Source organism: Chrysochloris asiatica, unplaced genomic scaffold (genome assembly GCF_000296735.1).
Source record: "Chrysochloris asiatica unplaced genomic scaffold, ChrAsi1.0 scaffold00079, whole genome shotgun sequence".
Taxonomy (NCBI): domain Eukaryota; kingdom Metazoa; phylum Chordata; class Mammalia; order Afrosoricida; family Chrysochloridae; genus Chrysochloris; species Chrysochloris asiatica.
The window spans coordinates 11,639,618-11,659,973 of record NW_006408597.1 but is presented as its reverse complement, the minus strand read 5'-3'; the positions used below and the strand labels follow the sequence as shown (position 1 = coordinate 11,659,973).

The 20,356-nt window shown below is 46.2% G+C and overlaps 1 protein-coding gene across 1 annotated transcript in view; it reads right to left on the bottom strand.

Moving 5' to 3' along the window:
• Positions 1–8,869: 8,869 nt before the first annotated feature.
• GALNT16 (UDP-N-acetyl-alpha-D-galactosamine:polypeptide N-acetylgalactosaminyltransferase 16) overlaps positions 8,870–20,356 on the bottom strand; it is a 48,495-nt gene continuing 37,008 nt past the window's right edge. The window contains exons 11-14 of the mRNA XM_006865580.1: positions 16,626–16,709; positions 13,067–13,208; positions 12,325–12,441; positions 8,870–9,321 (exon numbers count right to left, since the gene is read on the bottom strand). Of these exons, the coding sequence (XP_006865642.1) occupies positions 9,184–9,321; positions 12,325–12,441; positions 13,067–13,208; positions 16,626–16,709 (481 nt within the window). The 3' untranslated portion in view covers positions 8,870–9,183. The remainder of the gene's footprint in view (positions 9,322–12,324; positions 12,442–13,066; positions 13,209–16,625; positions 16,710–20,356) is intronic.

Below are 20,356 nucleotides of genomic sequence, written 5' to 3'. Positions count from 1 at the left end.
AAAAAGAGGAAGACCCCTAACGAGATGGATTGGCCAGGTGGCATCATTGATGGACTCAAGTGTGGCAGCAGTAGTGAGGTTGGCCCAGGATCGGACAGTGTTTCATTCTGCTGTGCATGGGGTTGCTATGAGTCGGTTCCGACTCGATGGCACCTGACAACAACAACAACAATAATGATTAGAACTAATATGAGAAAGGTACCAGGGAGAGCAAAGAGTGTGGACTTTATACTGCCTGATTTCAAATCCTGACTATTGAGCTAACTCTAATACATGGAGGCAACCCCATAAATGTCAGAGTAGAGCTGTGGTCCTAGGGTCTTTAGTGACAGGTCTTTCTTTTTAAATACCTGTGGGTGGACTTGAACTTCTAACTTTGCCATTAACAGCAAATACCTAAATCATTTGCACATTCAGGCTCTACTTCCTACTAGCATGATAATCTCAGGTAAATCTGAATGTCTCTGTTCATCCTAATTTGTAAACAAGGTGCTATTGAAAATATCTTCCTGATAGAATTGCAAGCATTAAATGAGTTAAATTGCGCCAAGCTTTCACCTCTGTGCGTGGTCAGTAAGTACTGGAGTTGACTGTGATGATCATCAGATGGATGATCCAGAAAAGGGCTTTGCTGGGTCACATTTGGTAAAATGCACCATCCTGCAGCCTGGGAGGTGCAGCAAGCATTCCTTGATTAATGAATCTTCTGGAGTGGAAGCTCTTCTATAATGAAGTCAGCCATATGTGACTGGTGTTGGGAAAGAAACTCATAAATCACACAAAGCAAGGTTGGCATGTGGCATCTGGCCCCACTCCACAGCCACCCAGTCTCCTCCTGGGAGATCCTTCATGACTAGCTCCATGGGGGCAGCCTGCTGAGCAGAGGCAAAGCCCGAAGTCCCCACTACCAGTTTTCAGAGGCTTCTGTGATAGTGCTGACTCCTGGCCCTAAAGAAACAGATCCACCTGCTCTCCTCACTTCCTCTTTCTTGCAAACCAGAGGGGGAGAAAGTCCAGAGTCCCACATTTTGATGTTGTTAAGTTGGTTGTGACCCATAACGACTTTGTATAGGGTTTCCAAGTAGCAGCTGATGAGTTTGAACCACCAACCTTGCGGTTCAAACTGACCTTATGGTCTAGCACATTATACTGCAGCGCCACACCAGGAGTCCCACACTAGGGGCTTTCCAACTTGAGAGTGTACCAGAATCCTCTGGGGTCCTTGCCATACCACAGTTTCTGAGAATTTGTCTCCAGGAGATGCTAATGTTGATGGCATGAGACTACTCTTTGAGAACCACTGACCACACTCCTATGGAACTGTGTTTAAACCTAGCTGTTCATGGGAAAGTTCCTTCTGTCTGTTCCTTCCTCCATACAGCGGGCATATCAGAGCCTACATATATATGGTAGTGGTGAGGACCAAATAGGAGTGTGTGCGTATTAGTCTAATCAAGATTCTGGGTACCCAGAAATGCAGCTCTCAGCATCACTGATGCATCATTGAGAGCTTATTGTTACTTGCCTTCCAGTTATTCCAACTCATGGCAGCCCCTTGTCCTTGTGTGCAGAGTAGAACTGCTCCATATTGAACTGGCCTTCTAAATTGCCACTGGATGGTTTCCAACGGCCAACCTTTCAGCAAGTAATTGAGAGCCTGATTGCTGACTCCCCACCTTCATGTGGTTCTCAGTGGAAGCACAGTGAGGAGAGCGGAAGCCTGCTGCCCCTCAGCTTTTCCTTCTCACAGTGGGCTGGAGTGAGGGTGTACTCACTCTGGAGTCGGGCTCCTCCTGACTCTCCCCCCACAGATTTTACCCCTCTGGGCCTCAATTCTCCCTCTAGGTTCAGAGGGTTGCTGAATTTAATGTGTATACATATTGCCTGGGGCACTCATTATAAACAGAAATTCTGAGTCAGCAGGATAAACATGATTACAAACCCTTCAAATGATCCTGAGCAAGTTATTTGGAGTACACCTTGAGAGCCACTTACTTGAATGACAGATTTTTGAAAGACAGGCTAGGTTACCAGATGGCTTGAGAGCAAGAAAGGGAGAGAAAGACCCTGTCACTTCTTTAGAAGTCCTTGCAGGGACACCTCCTAAATCTTTAATATCCATTCTCTTCAAACAAGAATCACTGAATGTTCCAGGCCACTGTCTAGTCCCACTCTTTCTTTCAGTCCTTGCAAATGAAGAAAACAGAGCCCTGGAGCCAATGCTTACTTCCTCAAGAAGTAGGGGCATTTCTGTTTGGACTTAAATGGATCCCATAGCCTCTTTGAAATCTTCTGTGGTTACATCACCATAACGCTATGTATATTAGGCCAAAAGGCCCAGGCCATGCTGCAAATTCTCCCCTGAGCTGTCAGCCAAGTTAATGTGTCCACTTGCCTCACCAGAGCTCAGCAGCCCATCCATCATACAGCTCAAGGCAGGCATACCAAGAATGTCATGTCAAGTTGTCCTTGCAGCATCACCATCTGAGGGATACAGCACCTGACCCCAGACCACAGTGAGAGGTCCCAACAAGGAAGATCCCTTAGTACCTGCCTGTTGTTAGGTGCTGTCAAGTTGATTCTGACTCAAAGCGATTCTACGAACACCAGAGCCAATCACTGTCCAGTCCTGCACCATCCTCACAATTGTTATACTTAAGCCCATTGCTGCTGTCACTGTGCCAATTCATCTGGTTGGGGGTCTTCCTCATTTTCACTGACCCCCCACTTTACCCAAGTATGATATCCTTCTCCAGAGACTAGTCCCTTCTGATAATATGTTTGAAGTAAGAGAGATGAAGGCTGGGCATCTTGACTTCTAAGGAGCATTCTAGCTGTACTTCTTCCAACACGAACTTGTTTGTTCTTCTGGTGGTCCATGGTATTTTCAGTATTATTCTCCAACATCATAATTCAAATGCATCAATTTTCCATGGTCTTCCTTATTCATTGTCCAACTTTCACATGAATATAAGACGATTGAAAATACCATGTCTTGAGTCAGGAGCATTTTAGTCCTCAAACCTTTATCTTTGCTTTGCTCTAAAGAGATCTTGTGCTTAATGCAATACTTAATGCAAATGGTTTGATTTCTTTTTTTTATTTAAAATTTCTTTAAATTGTGAATTGAGTGAAGGTTTACAGAGATGATCATCAGTTTGACATTCAACAAATCTTATACAATCATTGCAATCCCCTCCATGTACCAACAACAATACCTCTATTCATTTTAGCTATTGCATTCCTCCCTGTCTCCTGCTACCTTCATCTTTCCACTGTTAATGTCCCTCTCATTGCATATTGCTCATCTTGTCACCTATGTTAACATGAGTCTACCCTCTAGCCCATGAATAATTTTCTTCCTCCCCTCTCCCCAGCCATCATAGATTGTTTCTTTTATCAAGAAAACCTTTTATAACATTGGCCTCATTCAATGTTTACCCTTTTGTGATTGACTAATTTCACTCAAAGGAGCTCTGGTAGCGTAGTGGTTACAAATCGGGCTGCAAACCACAAAGTCAGCAGTTCAAAACTACCAGCTGTTCATGGAAGAAAGATGAGGCTTTTTGCGCCCGTAAAGATTTACAGCCTCAGAAACCCTGCACAGGGTCACTTTGAGTTGGAACCAACTCCATGGCACATAACCACCACCAATTTCACTCAGCATAATGTCCTTCAAGTTCCACCATGTTGTGAGGTGTTTTACAGATTCTTCCTTATTCTTCAATGTTTTGTAGTATTCCATAGCATGTATGTAACTAAGTTTGTTTAACCATTCTTCTGTTGATGGGCATTTAGGCTCTCTCCATCTTTTTGATAAGTCTTTTGTAGACAGCATATTGAATGATCCTGTTTTCTTATCCATTCTGCTCTTATGTCTGTTGACTGGTATATTTAATCCATTTACATTCAGTATAATTATTAATAGGTATGAATTGATTGTTGCCATTTTTCTGTTTTTTTTTTTGGTGTGTGTGTGTGGTGCTGCTGGATTCTTTGTTCCATATAATTTTCTATGTTGAGTTCATTTTGTTTGTGAGTTTTATTTTCATTGCATTGTTGTTGTTATGTGCCGTGGAGTCAGTTCCGACTCATAGCGACCCTGTACAGGGTTTCCGAGGCTGTATATCTTTACGGTAGCAGAAAGCTTCATCTTTTTCCCGTGGAACAGCTGGTAGTTTCGAACTGTTGACCTTGTGGTTCGCAGCCCGATTCGTAATCACTACGCTACCAGAGCTCCTTTCATTGCATTAATGTTTACTAAATCTTTCTAATTTAAAAAATTTTGATGTGTAGGTGTATTATTTTCCTTTGAGATTACTCTGTGATTTATTAAATTTTCCCCTGCTTAAAACAGTCCATTTTATCTTGAAATCTACCTGACTTCCTTGCCATTTGGAAGTTCTATATCTGCACTATTCCCTCTTTTTGCTTTGTAGTTGATTTAATTATAAATTGATAACTCTAGTTCCTTATTTTCAGTCTTGTAGGTTTGTTTTAGTTTACATACTTCTATGTCTGAATTGGAGTCCTGGTGTGGTGCTGTGGAATAAAGCACTGGACTGCAAGGTCAGCTGTTCAAAGTCACCAGGTGCTCCTCAGAAGCAGGGTTGCTGTGAGTCAGAACCGACCTGACAGCCCTTAACCACCACCACCGAGTGGTTTTGTCACATGATATCATAGTTGCCGGTGTGTTTGTCTGCCTCTCCCGCTAGAATAAGTTCCTTGAGGACATTTTTCTTATTTACGGTTGTGTCATTATCTTTAGCAAAATTCCTGACACAAGCACAAAGGAAATGGATTAGCAATAGGAACATAGACACACACACCCCTCAAAGAAAATAGTAACATGTACTAAGCATTTAGAAAGGGCAGAGTGCCTTGCAATTATTATCTACATCAGGCCTCACAATTCTGAAGGGCTATGTTGTTGCTGTAAAGTGACGTTGAGTCCATTCTAACTCATGGCAACCCCCATGTGTGTCAGAGTAGATCTGTGTTCCATACGGTTTTCAATGCTGTGATCTTTCAGAAAAAGATTTACAAGCTTGTTTGCTGAGGTGCTTCTGTGCTCAAACCACCAAACCTTTGGTTATTCAAGCACTTGCACTTCTCAGGGATTTTTCTGAGGCTATTTGTACCCCATTTATAGGCAAGGAAACCATGACTGAGAGATGGAGTAACCGATTCAAGGTCACACAGCTAGTAAGTGGTAGAGCCCGGCAGTTCAGGCCTCTAGAGCTCATTCTCCTACAACACTTTACTGAGATGAAATTCAATAGGCCAGGGTTGTCCTCAGATGGCTCTGGAGTCTCTTCAAACAGCTCAGCTGCCAGACCAAGAGCAGGCCTTTCCCTACTAAGTGCCTGACAGTGAAGACACTTGAAGATGACAGAAAGTGTTTGGGCCCTTCTCTTTCCTTGTGAAGGAACATTGACTCAGACCATCATGTGGGACACACAGAACTATCAACACATCGAGAATACTGTCAGCAATTACATTGTGGTCATGGTGAACTCCAGCCATAGGTTTTCTTCTTGTCCTGGTGAGAGAAGACCACATCACCATGCAAAGCAGGAAGACATTTCCCACAGCATCCTGGGGAGTGCCGGAACCCCTGAAGGCCGGTGATGTTGCCTGGGTCATTTCCCCCAAGGTGTTTGGAAAAATTTCTGCCAAGGGGTCAGAGGGAAGAGTCTTTGTGGAAACTGAAGCCAGGAAGCCGTCTCAGATATTGCTCCCACCTGTCGCTACTCTGAGTGCTCAGGGCATGCGCTCTTCTGTCTGGTTATATAGGGCCTGTGGTTAATGACCAGTCCAAGAGCTTCACTGATCCCTTCAGTGGCTGGCGAAAGTCTGGTAGTATTAGTTCCTCACTAATAAGGAGGTGAGAGAGAAAATGGGTTTCTGGAGAGGGAGAATCAGAGGAGAGTAAGAGAGAGAGAACAGCCCAGGAGGAGACAGTGTACCAGTTCAAGGCTGGGAGGGAAAACGACTGGCAATGGAAGGCTAGCCCAGTCTGGTTAACAGGGAGGCCCAGAGGTGAGGGGCAGTGGTGGTGCTCCCTGCATAGAATGGACAGACAGACTCTAACACACCTCCTAAGCCCAGACCGAGCGGGACACTGTAGCCACACTGTGTCCCCTCAGAACTGACTTCAGGCCTGGGGTGAGAATTTCTAGGGAATCTGGGGTGTTCAATCACAAAGCAAGGTGGGGCTGGGGTGCAGATGACTGCTCAGAAGAGGTTGCTTTGCTTTGGCTGTGGTTCATATGTGCACAGAAGCAGTGTTTATTTTTACCTGAGTAAGCTCAGCTTCTGATCACAGAAATGGTGGGAGTTTTCCATTGGTTTCCATGGAAACAATAGGCAGCACATCTGCTACCCAATCAAGCAAAGCTAGCTAGGCTGGCTGGTAGAAACTCTTTCTGGAATTATTTTGTTTTTACCTGGGAAGATTGTCCCTAGTGTGAATTTTTACCACTGTCTTATGTGACAAAGGAGTCTGTAGGTGTTGTGTGGTGTGGAGAGGGGGCACCTGAAGGGCAGCTCAGAAAGAGTCGGGTTGTAGCCCAGAGAGAAGAGAGGGTGATAGGATGATACCCATTGGGGGGAAAGTCCTTGGTTCCCATTTCCAATTCCTAAGTAGGGTCCCAGCTGCCTGGGTGGCACAAATGGTTAAGTGCTTACCTATTAACCAAAATACTGGCAGTCTGAGCCTCCACCAATGGCCATCTTGGAAAATGGCCTGGAGTTCTGCTTCCAAAAGGTTACAGTCACGGTGCCCCTATGGAGCGAAATTCTATTCTGACCAACATGAGATGACCCATAGGACTTGGAATTGACTTCATGGCAATCGGTTTGGTTTTAAAGGAGGGTCCTACAATGATGCAACAGGAACCAGGACTTATCTTGACATCAGCTGGTTGCTGGGCTCTGGTCTCAGGCTTCTGGGTGGCAAGAGCAGTCAGCTGTGTCCGGAGCCCCTGGGCAACTACAGAGCATGTAGGCTGAGGAGCAAGATACCAGGCACAGGAGGGGTTGGACTTGTACATGTGCTGTTTCCCTTTCACAGAACAGAGGTCCCGACTTCCCCTAGAGGTGAAGGGTGGTGCTGGATGGCTTGGCTCTGCAGTCAGAAAGGAAGGCGCTGGTGCACATGAGCGTATGTGAAGTGGTTTTATTCCAGGTGTGTATTTCATAAAGATGAGGTCCTCAAGGACAGCCAGTGGCACATGCTTTGGTGAAGAAGAGGAAAAGCAAACAGAATATGGCTGAGTCCCCACAAAGGACAGCTGGCAAGTTCAGAGCCTGGTCAAGACACAGGCATGAGGGAGAGACCCTCAAAGACCTTCTGAGTAACAGTCCACTTATAGTCATCAAGTGATCCCCACCCCCAAAGGTCTATGACTGAGGGTGGTCCAGCCCTTTGAATCCATCCTCAAGGTAGAGGCCGCCCCCCTGTCCCAGTTATGTCCTAAGGTGAAGCAGGAGGCATCCCAGGTGAATGCAATCCCAGGTCCGTGGAGATGGAAGAAGCATCACAATAAAGGATGGAGACGTGGTCATGAGGGTGAAGGTAGAACAGAGACTGGGGAATGCACGCACTGGGGCACAAGAGCACTGATGAGAAAGCGCTAGGGGAGCCGTGGGGTGAGCGGATAGCAGTGGAGAACCCTATGGGGTGGGCATTTGAACAAGGGAAATTTGGCTTCCTGCCCAAGGACTGCGTGGAGAGGGCAGGAAGATGGCAGTTTGGGCACACAAAGGAGGAAGATGGGTGATGGTGGCTAAGTTCTGGAGCATTCTTTGGAAATGAGGGGATTCAAGAAGCTGAGAAAAGCCAAGAATGGTCTCCCTAGGTAAATGCTGTCTTTTTGGATCTTTCAGGAGATTCCTTGCCCTCTAGAATCTAAACATACCTCCCTAGGGGTATGTGGATCACTGGTCTATGAAGGACAGGGGGCTCCTGGAGTTAGGTTGAATCTTGGGACCAACAGTTTTTTCTGAGCCAGTGTGGTAGGGAAAGAAGGGCATGGGGACAACAGAAGCCATTCCAAGGTCATAGGACAGGAAGAAAAGAGGCTCAGGGGCTATGAGGAGGAGATAGAAACAGCAATGGGTGCCTGCTAGGGAATGACTTCTAGAGTGGAGAGGGGGAATGAGGACTGGACTTAGTCTGAAGGCCCCTCTAACAACTTAGGTGATGTTCACACTCCAGAAAGGAGATCCCATGCTTCCTGTCACTCTGACCCCATCATGCTGTGCTTACAGAGGCAAAGACTTCTGAGGAACAAGGGGTAGGAAACTAAGAACAAAGAAGGGTTGTCTATGGGACATAGGACAGGGTACCAGCTGGTCATTAAGGCTTGAGGGAGAGGCCTTGGCCTAACACAAGGGCAAACGGAAGTGGGGTCTGTTGGATAAACTTGTTCCAAGGCTGCCCCGAAATACCCATCTGCATTCTCTTGCTAAGCATCTAGGGACCCCAAAGCAGCAGGGCTTGGAGTAAAGCGTTGAGCTGAGGTTCTGGGGCTGTCAAAGTGGGGGAGAAACTACCTCTGAGGGAGGAGAGCTTGTTCTTTGGGGGTTTTGCTGCTCTTCTGTGTTCTTCTGTAAACTATCCATTCTTTGCTCCAGGACCCCATTTCTCCCCTCACCAACCCAGTCCCCACCAGGCTCGGCATCTCTGATGGGTCACTTCCTTCCTGTTCTTTACCTGCCTTTGCAGGCTGCCTCTCTCCCTCCCTCTCTTTGCCCCTCCCCTCATGTCTCTATCCATGATGTCCCCTGTCTTCTCTCACATTTTTGACACAACAGGGAAGCTCCATGACCCAGCTGGGCACCCCCCGCAGTCAACAAAGGGCAGGTCCACAGAAGGGGTGAAGGAGAGAACAAGGTCCAGGGGCACCCGACCAGCTCGCCCAGCTACAGTCCAACATCCTGACCATCTCCTCTCCCAGGGCAAGGCCAGGACAGCAGAGAGGTCATTAGGGCATGGTCCTGGGTCCAAATGCCTTCCCAGTACAAGCTTTGGAGAAACGTGTGCGGGGGCAGGGGTGTTTGCTGATGATTCCGGCAGAAATGTGAGGAGATGGAGACAGCCCGCTTTACACTCCCACCCCCAACCCCCTTCCGGTCCCAAAGTCTCATGCAAAAGGTTCAGGAGGTCCTGGGTTACAGTCATGTGTGTGGCAGCAGTTGCCACTGCTGGGCTGAGGTGTCGGCCTGACACTTGTTGGTCACCAGCTGTGTGGGCTGCATCTCCAGGCAGAGTCCACTGACCGACTGCTGGATGAAGGAGCCTTTTCTCCTCCACTTCTAGAGGTAGGGGAGAAAACAATGATTTAGAGTGGTAGCTAAGTGACCCTGCATTGTTGTTGTTGTTAAGTGCCGTCAGTCGGTTCCGACCCATAGCGACCCTGTACAGGGTTTCCGAGGGTGTAAATCCTTACGGGAGTAGAAAGCCTCATCTTTCTCCCGCGGAGCGGCCGGTAGTTTCGAACCGCTGACCTTAAGGTTCGCAGCCCGATTCGTAACCACTACGCTACCAGAGCTCCTTAAGTGACCCTGCATAGGCTTTCTGAAAGCAGCTAGTGGGTTTTTGAATTGCCAACCTTGTTATCCTACAGCGCCAATTACTTTGTATCTCCCTCATTGAAAAAGAGACCTTATATAAAGCCTCCAACCTGTTGCCTCCCAATGACGCTGTTTTGTAGTTTGCATGAGGTGACTGTCTAGACCCGAGGAAGCAAAGTAGATGCCCACAGACTGAATGCAACCCAGAGATGTACTCTGTTTGTCCTGCACCAACCCACCAACCAGTTGTCTCCCAGTAAATTCTGACCCCATGTGTGTCAGAGTAGAACTGTGTTTCATAGTGTTTTAATTGGCTGTTTTTTGGAAGTAGATTACCAGACATTTCTTCCAAGATGCTCTGGATGGACTTAAACTGCCAATTTCAGTTAGCAGTTGAGTGCATCACCTGTTTGTACCAACCAGGGTCTCCTTGGCCTGCATAGTATTTATTTAAAATCTAGTTTAGTTACCCTGTGAAAACATTACTTGCAGCTTCTCGTTAAGCATTGGAAGTGTCCCATGTTACATCAGTTGGTTGGGGCTTTTGTTCTCAGTTCACCATTGGGGCTGCTAGTCTACACTATACTTCTTAACCACCAGCTATCCATAGGATTTGAATTTGTGAGTCCTGGCCTATGTGAATCTTCTTCAAACAAGATTTTTCCTCCTTGCAGCCCTATGATTCTGACCTGGCCCAAACCATGAGGCCAGTTATCTACACACTTTAGAGGGAATTGGCTGCAATCTTTGCAAAAATGAAGACTGCGGCCAGATGGATGGGAGTGGGAAGACTTAAGTTCCTCTATCACAGACTCCTGAAGGGGCTCCCAGATCAGTACCTTCACCTCCTGGTATCTCATCTTCCCCAGCTTTGACAAAGAGAAGAAGAGTTATTCCTATAAAACATGTTGGAAGGGCTTGGATAGAGGCTGGAGTGTTGTTAAAATACTTAGAAAGGATGAGGGTGAGAACTGTGTTTCAAGGCTCAGGGAAGAAGAAATAGCCATAGAGGCCTATTTTGGTTTCTCCCCTTCATATAGCCAGGCACGTCTAGCTGCTTGTCATCCCTAAGAGATGGGAGGTATTCGGAATAGGTGGAATGAGTGCAGTGGTCTCTAAGGGGAAGGATCTGTGTTCTTACTGGAGCAGCTAGAAGAGACCAGCTGCAGTCCCAGGGCTAGAGCAGCAGGGGATGTAGGGTGGGCAGAGAAGGGAACACACTTGGGCACACAGGAAGGAAGGTGGGGGGCAGTGGATCCTGGACTCCCCTTGAGAATGTAAGGCTGTGAGAGGTGATGACTGAGGACCAGACTCTCTGGGCCCCTGTGACCCCAACAAAGAGGGGGTCCCTGTATAAAGAGCAGTAGGAATTGATGGGAGAGGGTCACTGTCCCCTTTGAGACTCACAACATCCTTCTGCTTTGTGCTCTTGTATTTACCTCCAGGCAATGCCAGCTGGAGAGAGTGTGGCCATCCCCCCATCCCCCAGGATGTCTCAGTGACCAATTCTGCTTTACAGGGTGCTCCACTGGACTTCATAGACCATGCTTGGGGCCACAGCAGCATTCAGCCCTCTATAACACATCACTGCTCCTTCCTCTTTCTCCTTCGCTAGACTGTAAATTCCTTGGGGCCAAGGACCCTGTCTTTTCATTTTTGACACCAACATGACCTATACATTCCCTGGCACATATGTTAGTTTTATGATGAAGGAATGAATTAATCCATCACCCAATCACTAGAAGGTTCTCATCAAACTGCAGGAGTCTCCCTCCAGCACCATCTAGCACATCTCGGGTCTCACCGCTCTCCTGGACATTCAGTGCTGGGTCTGGCCAGAGCTTCTTCCTGGAGATTTCTTGTGAGGGAGGCAGGGGAGGAGGCCCTCTTTTATATGTGGGGAGACTGAGCCTCAGAGGTGAGGGACATGTCTGATCTGGACTCCCTCACACCTGCTCTCGTTCACCGAAGTCTCAAATACATGAACTCCAAGAGAGGACCAGATTCTAGAAAGCAATTGGGGAGCTGCTGCTCTGCAGGGAGCCAGCCTCCAGCTCCAGCCCTGTGTGCTCTGAGCAAGTGACATCTTCTCTCTCAGCACCTATTTCCTCCTTGATGGAGCGAGCATGTGTGAGAACACAAATGGAAAGAGGCTGCTCCTTGCTGCTTAGAAATCCCTGTATCAAGTCTCCATTCCCGAGGCAGTCAGACACGAAACACTGATGGAGTATCTAATATGTGTTGGATTAAAGCAGGGCATAGGCGTCACACTGACCTGGTTTGAATCACTTTTTACCCCTGACTAGCCATGTGACTCGACAGACAGTTTAAATTCAGTGAGCCTCAGTTGACTCACCTATAAAATGGGAATAGTGCTAGGACCCACATCAAGATGATCCATGTAGAACTGTTAGCACAGCCTCTATGAGGTAAGTGGTTAATGCACTCGGCTGCTAACAAAAGAGTAGGAGGTTCAAATTCACTCAGAAGCACCTTGGAAGAAAGGCCTGGTAAGTTATTTCTCAAGTTAACCTCTAAAACCCCTATGGAGCAGTTCTTCTCTGACCCACAGGGAGCCATCATGAGTCACAATCAACTCAACGGCAACTAATACCAACAGATGTTGGCTTAGGCCCCCACAGACACTCTGGAGAGTTGAGTCTATATGTCTGGTCCTGGGCTGCTGGCTATCTTGTCCCCAGGGGCCAGGGTGGCAATGTTCACAGTCACAGTGATGAGGCTTACCTGACTGCCTTCTTTTGGGTTGCACACCTGCAGTGCGACCAGGGCACCAGGGGATGGGAAAGCAGCAGCTAGGCACTTCCCTTGCTGCTGGATGAGATGGTCACTGAACAGCCACTCCTGCAAAACAGAGGCCAGAAAGCCCGAGCTACAAAGTAAGATCAGCCTGGAAGGAATAACTGGACAGCAGCAACAGCAGACAGCCAACAGTGGGTGTATGGGTATCCATGGTACAACTTGTTCAACATTTCTATATGATTGACATTGGTCATAATAAAATGTTGGGGTATGTGTGGCATTGAGCTGAAGTTGGCCAGAGGGCCATGGAAGAGGGAAGGGGAGGGGCAGCCAGGGAGCTGGGCAAGGTTGGGGTCTCTGACCGGTCTGGCTTTGATGTCCTCATGGATGCACAGATGTTGCCCTTGTGTGTACACACTGCATGAACACGTACACAGTGCTGGATGTCCAGCAGCCTACTGTACAAGCTGTGGCCCAGGAGAGGACTGGGAGCTGTCTGGTGCATAGAGGGAGACTGTGAGACAGGCTAGGAGGGGATGCAAACATCACAGGAGTAGACCCAAGTCAAGAGTGGGAGGGGACAGCTTGAGCACCCTGGGAAAGTGAGCATGCGGAGGAGCGTGCAGACAGGATGAGAATGAGCAGCAGCGAGTCCCTCACCCAACGCCTGGGCAATACCACTGGCTCCTCCCACTTTCAGTCCTGCCCAGAGGGCCTCAGTACCTACCTGGGCCGTAGGTGGGTTCTTGGCAGACCCTCTGCAGATCCCCATTCCAAGCAGGGTGTCACCAGCTGCGTCTTGGCCTTGGGATTCTAAGCAATTGACGCCCTGCTTTATGATGCCAGGGAGCACTTCCTTCTCGGGGACACTGAGAGAAAAGGTGGTAGTCAGGGTGGTCCTTGCCCACAGCCCCAGGCTTACTAGAAGACAGAGGTCTCCAGGGAAGCAGTGGAGGTGAGCAGAAGACTATGAGGGAGCAAGAAGACTGGGCCTGGTCCTCGGCTTGGAAGCAGCTCCGTGAGGCCAGGTCAGAGACACAGTGGAAGGATCTGGGCCAGAGAGCTCAGGCAGAAACTCAGGACTCCTCAATCCTGAAAGAGGGAAGCCTGGGGAGAGAACTGGCAGCAGCAGAATCAGGAGACAGGCACAAGATGATTCAGTAGGTCTCCCAGCCTATGGAGTGAGGTGTGCCAACCCACAGAGCAAGAAAACTGAGCACCTTTGGGCTAAGGCTTACTGATGGAGTGGATGCCTCAGTGTGCTTAAGAATTAAACAGCTTTGCAACCCTTGCCCAAGCAATCCAAGGAGAGTCTTGCCTGTGGGCACAGCCAAGAAGCTGTCCTGATTGAAGAACTGTAACCTGAGTCATTCCTGATCCTGAATTGCAACCCATTCCGTCTCTACTAAGCCCTCTAACTGTGAGTTTGGTCTGAGCTCTGTGTGGCCATTGAAATGGATTATTGAACCAGCAGAGAAATAGAGAATGCTGTGGGAGGTCCGACTACTGTCCGAATTGGTCAAAAGATCTGATCTCCCCTCATAGGAATCAGCATTGGACCGTTGAACATGATCATGTCCCAAGTCCCTTGCTTGCTGAATCCTCTTTGAGAACTGTGCTTTGGGGGAATGCAGTGAAGGGTCCAGAGACTGGTCAAGACCATCCTACTCTCTTTCTTGTCCCATCCCCTGTTGCTTAGTGAGGAGGGCAAGCTGGTCAGCTTACAGTGTGGCAATGGCCAATGGCACTCACTGATGCTTACAGAGGAAAGCTTGGGCTCAAACAGCAGCTTGGAGGGCAGTTGCAACTCACGGTATTGATGTGGAACTGCGGCCTTGGAGCAGCTGAGCTGGTCACACACATCACCACCCTTCCTAGTTCCCTGGTAAGGCCAGGTTAAGATGTTTTCATCTGCTTGCAACTTTATGCATCTGTGCTAGGCAGGGCTGCCATTAGCCCTCACACTGTCTTTGTAGAACTAGCAATAGGTGCTCCTTCCAGACACTCAGTTCCATCCGTTAAAAGATTGTCTTTTTATATACTGGCTTTGTTAGAAGAGAGTTAGTTGACTGCTCTCTTCCAAGGAGTGTTATTTAAACGTACCTTGTCTGCTGTGTGACCAGCATTCTAACAGATGTGGTGTGATAATGCAATGCATAGTCTGAACAGCTGTTCTTGGTAGAACACGAGGAACAGTTGCTGAGGCCAGCTGCAGATATCAACCTTGATTTGTAGCAGAGCCCTGCAGGATGGCAGGCAGGCCTAGGAAAGCAAAGGCCTCTTCCTTTAGCCTTTTCTGAGAATTCCCCCACTGACCATCTATAGGCATGGACGACTACTAGGATCCCATTTAGAGGGAAACTGATATCATTTGTGCCTATAGTTGTTGTTGTTAAGTACCGTGGAGTCGGTTCCGACTCATAGTGACCCTGCACAGGGTTTCTGAGGCTGTAAATCTTTACAGGAGCCGAATGCCTCATCTTTCTCCCGCTGAACAGCTGGTAGTTTTGAACTGCCAACCTTGAGGTTAGCAGCCTCATTGCTAAGGAACCAGTGGATCCACTCCTGCCCCCTCACCCTGAGAATGGAGGCAGGATATGACTAGAGTTGACTAGAGGGAGAGCCATCTGATAGAATCCAGTAGTGGGCATTCTATCAGAATAGCAAAACAACACAGTACCAGAGCAAATGGGAGGCAACTTTTCCTGCTTTGTGACTTATCTGTGATTCTGATAATTACAAACTAATTGCTCTTGGTTCTCAGGTATGTGGATGAGGTGCTGCAGTCTGGCAAGGACAGGCTTCCCACCCTTCTGTGCCCTACGTCTAATCTAGAACTTGCATCCAGTGTTGTTTGAGCTCTGTCAGAATGTGAAGAAATGACTCTTCCCTTATTTGTCTCAACAAATAACACATCTGAATGACTGCTGTCCCCTTTTGTAGTAGTCACTTCAGGAAGTTGTTCATTTATTACGTTTTAAAAAATTAATGTTCCTCCCTTCAAAGTTACTGCCTGGGGAGCGGGGACTATCTTCAAGGATGCTGCCTTTGCTCAAATTGTTTTGGAGTTCCTTGGAAATCGCTCCCAGTCAGTTTTAGTCTTCTTACTTTATTGTCATATATTATTTAGGACCCAGAATACTATGGTCTAGGTTAAACATCCAGCTATTCACTGGACTTGGGTCTGTCCTCAAAGGACAAAGATGTGCCTCCTTTGAGGATACGAGAGCTCTGAGAGCAACTATGAAAGAGGAGGAATGTTCCGGAAAGCTAAACCAGCATCCTTGTGAGAAAGCTGTCTACGGTGGAATGACCTCAGCCCCCAAGGTGACTGCTGTAGAAAGGAGAATGCTAATTCAAAGACATTATTTAGCTGTATTGATTATGCAACTTATTCATTCATTAATATTTAGTGAGTGCCTAGTTTATGACAAGCATGGTCTAGAATGTTAGAGATAAAGCCGAGAACAAAACAAAACTCCCTCATGGAGTTTGTGGTTAAGTGGGGGAGGACAGTTAACAAAAGTAACTGGAGAATCTCACTAAATAGAAAAAAATAATAAAGCAGGAAATGCTGGGGAGGGGGTATTGTAGCAAATTTGCTGTGGTCAAGGGAAGTCTCTTTGAAAAGAGGACATTGGAGTCAAGACCTGAAGAAGTGAGCAAGCGAGCGATGTGGATGTAACCAAGACACTGAAAAGCAGTAAGAATCTCCTCTTCCCTGCCCCCAGCCTTTCTTGCTTATTAGGCAGAGTTCTGTTTAGACTACACAACAACCCTGTTCACACCCAACTTGCATTTCCCTTCTGCATTTGCTACAGCAAACATTTCCCGTGTTTTTTCACAGTCTTTGTGATATAATATTAATGGCTGCATAAGATTTGTGTAAACTGATATATGGAGATTTACTAAACTCAGCTCCAGTGTTAGCTATTTCTTCTTCTTTTTTTCCCCCCACAGCAGTCGAGAAGGCTGTAATGAATATCTCTTTGCCAACAGCTTTTTGCTTTGGTTGCTTAATTTCATTGGGATACATTCCCAGGAGGGAGAGAACAAGGTCAAAGGGGTTGGCCATTTAAGGGGACAACCCAGTCTGCTAAAAATTCCACTTTTCATTTCTAACTCTTAGTAATGCCTTTCAGCATCCCAAGAGTCTTCACAAGCTAAACACCAGCAGCCAGAAAGAGTCACTCTATCTGGGATGGGAGACCTAAGGGTGGTGGCATCCCCAAAGCCACCATTGCCACCACTACCCTCTACTAAGGCAGAGAGAGGGCCGCACTCACGTGAGCTCTGGGTAGACATTCTCCAGGTACCAGCGGAAGGACTTGCAGTTCATTTTCTTTCGCTGCTCAATCCGAGTGGCCACACTGAAGGAGAAAGTAAGGTTCAGGTTCTGGCCTTCTGGCAGGGGGTGCAAGGAGGAAGCCCCAGACAGGACAACTGAGGCAGTTTCTCAAGCCTGTGGCAGGCACAGCCTTGAGGCACCAGCAAGTTGGCTTCCTATTCATACCTGCTTCAGCAGTCAAGGACCAAGAGCCCAGGAGCCTGTCCTGACCAGCTTATCTGACCTGTAAATTCATCCCAGGCCCACTCAGAGCTCACCTTTCTGGATGAACCTAGGCCACAGGGACCATATTGTACTCCTACCTTGGCAGTCCCGAGACCTCAATGGTTACCTGCCGTGAATGACAACCTCATGCTCAACAGAACAAAATACTGTCTGATCCTGCACCATTCCCATGATTGGTTGCTGATCTGATTATTATAATCTATAGAGTTTTCCTTGGCTCATTTTTGGGAGTAGATTGCCAGGCCTTTTTTCCTAGTCCATCTTGGTTCACTGAAATCTGTTCAGCATCATAGGCTTGCACACAAGCCTCCAATGTCAGGCAGGTGGTGGCTGCACAGGAGGAACACTGGCTGGAATCGAACTCCAGTCTCTTAGGTAAAAGGTGAGAATTCCACCACTGCCCTCTTGAAACATCAGTTATTATTTATTATTAGGTGCTACAGAGTGGGTTCCAACTCATAGTGACTCTGCACACAACGGAACGAAGCACTGCTTGGTCCTGTGCCATCCTCACAACTGTTGCTCACGTGGGTCCATTGCTGCTGCCACTGTGTCAATAAATCCATCTCCTTGGGTGTGGGAGTCTTCCTCTTTTTTGCAGACGCTCTGTTTTAGCAAGCCTGATGTCCTCCTCCAGAGAATGGTCCCTCCTGATAACATGTCCAAAGTATGACAGACAAAGTCTCACCATCCTGGCTTCTAATGAACATTTTGGAGGTACTTCTTCCAAGATAGATTTACTTATTCTTCTGGCAGTCCATGGTACTGTTAATATTCTTCTCCAAACCATAATTCAAATGCATCAGTTCTATAGTTTTCCATATTCTTTGTCCAACTTTCACATGCATATGAGGCAAATGAAAATACCATGGCTTGGGGTTAGGTGCACCTTACTCCTCAAACTGACAGCTTTGCTCTTGAACACTTTAGAGAAGTCGTGTGCAGCAGATTTGTCTAACACAATAAATACTACATTTGATTTCTTAACTGCTGCTTCCATGAGGGCTGATTGTGTATCTACGTAAAATCAAGTCATTAACAACCTCAATCTGTTCTCCATGTATAATGATATTATTTATTGGTCCAGTTGTGAGGATCTTTGTTTTGTTTACATTTAGGTGCAATCCATAATGGAAGTTGTACTTTCGAATCTTCTCAGTAAGTATCTAAGTCCTTTTCGCTTTCAGCAAGTAAGCGTAATGATACATCATCTGTATATTACAGGTTTTTAATAAATCCTCCTCCAATCCTGATGCCATGTTCTTCTTCATATAATCCAATGTCTCAGATAATTTGCTCACCATACAGATTGAATAAGTATGTTGAAAGAATACAACCGTAGCATACACCTTTCCTGATTTTAAACCATTTAGTATCCCCTTGTTCTATTCTAACAACTGCCTCTTGGTCTATGTACAGGTTCCTCATTTACACATTCAAGTGTTCTGGAAAACGCATTCTGCGCAATGTTATCCATAGTTTGTCGAGATCCTCACAATCAAAAGCTTTTTCATAGTCAATAATGCACAAGTAAACATCTTTCTGGTATTCTCTACTTTCAGCCCAGATTCATCTGATATCAGCAGTGATATCTATCCCTAGTTCATGTCCTCTTCTGAATCTGGCTTGAATTTCTAGTAGTTATCTATCAATGTATTATTGGAACCATTTTTAAATTATCTTCAGCAAAATTTTACTTATATGTGATATGATATTGTTAGATGATTTCTGCATTCCATTGGGTCACTTCTCTTTGGAATGGACCCAAATATAGATCTTTTTCAATCAGTTGGTCAGGTAGCTGTCTTCCAAATTTCTTGGCATAGAAGAGTGACCACCTCTAGTGCCTTCAGTGCAACTTGGACTTCTTCCTTCAGTATCATTGGTTCTTGGTCATATGGTACCTCTTTTAATGGTTGAACATTGACCATTTCTTTTTGGTATAGTGACTCTGTATATTCCTTCCATATTCCTTTGATGCTTTTAGGATTTTCCAATATTGCAAGATGAGGCTTGAATTTTTTCTTCAGTTCTTTTAACTTGAGAAATGCTGAGCACATTCTTTCCTTTTGGTTTCCTAACTTCAGGTCTTTGTACATTTCATTATAATATTTGACTTTGTTTTCTTGAGCTGTCTTTTGAAGTCTTCCATTCAGCTCTTTTACCTTATTTCTTCTATTTGCTTTAGCTTCTCTACACTCAAAAGCAAGTTTCAGATATTCTTCAGACATCCATTTTGTTCTTTTCTGTCTTTTAAATGACATTTTGCTTTCTTCATGTAGGATGTCTTGATGTCATCCCACCACTCTTCTGGTTTTTGACCATTAGTGTCTAATGCATCAACTCTGTTTTGGGGATGTAGTTCAGGTATGATACATTCAAGGTCATATTTTGGTTCTCATGAAGTGCTTTAACTTTCTTCAGCTTCAGCTTGAATTTGCACATGAGCAATTGATGTTCTGTTCCCCAGTCAGCACCTGGCTTTGTTTTGGTTTATGATATTGATTTTTTTCCACCATCTTTTCCCACAGATGTAGTCAATTTGATTCCTGTTTATTCCATCTGGTGAGGTTCATGTGTATGTAAAAAACCTTTTATGTTGTTTTAAAAAAGTATTTGTGGGAGAACAAACAAGATGGCGGATCAGGTGGAAGTGCAATAAGGAGCTCCGTCAGCAACAACACAGAATACCCAACCAATCAGGCTTAGGGGATGGTCCCAGAGCTCTGAACCACATATAAAGGAATATTTATAAGGTTGGAAGGCTTACAGCTGGGAGAATTTGTGGCAGAAGCAAGAAATTCATTGCTTCCTAGTTCGGGATGCTAAACTGCTCCAGGAACCACCAAGTAGGGGAAAGATCAGAGCATCCACAGATGCCTGGCAGAACCGCGGAGATAAAGGTGTGGATATTCTTTTCTTTTGGTATCTGTTCATTGGTCCCTTGCTGTCTGCGTACCTCCATTCTGGTGACTATAGGGATGCTGAGCTAGTGGACACCCCAGCCCCATCCTCGGAGGGTTCTACTATGCATGCACACAGATCTCCTAGAAATTTAAAGAGACAGTTTCCAATTAAAACTACAGTCGGCCCTGAACTGTTTACAACTAGAAAAAAGGCCTAAACGGGGATTGTGGAGTGGGACAAGCAGACAAAAAAGGAAATAAGCCAAAAATTAAACCCAAAGTTACGTCAAAATGACCAACTGTGGCATCTTGAAATTTCTCAAGAAGAAGAGTGAAAAGAGAAGCCCATTTCCCAATCACATCTACCTGGAGGCAATCAGAAAGCATAACAAATACCAAAATACATACCCATCTAAGTATTAAGGATTGTTGTTGTTGTAGCTGTTATGTGTCGTGGAGTCGGTTCCGATTTATAGTGACCCTATACAGGGTTTCCAAGGCTGTAAATCTTTACGGGAGCAGAAAGCCTCATCTTTCT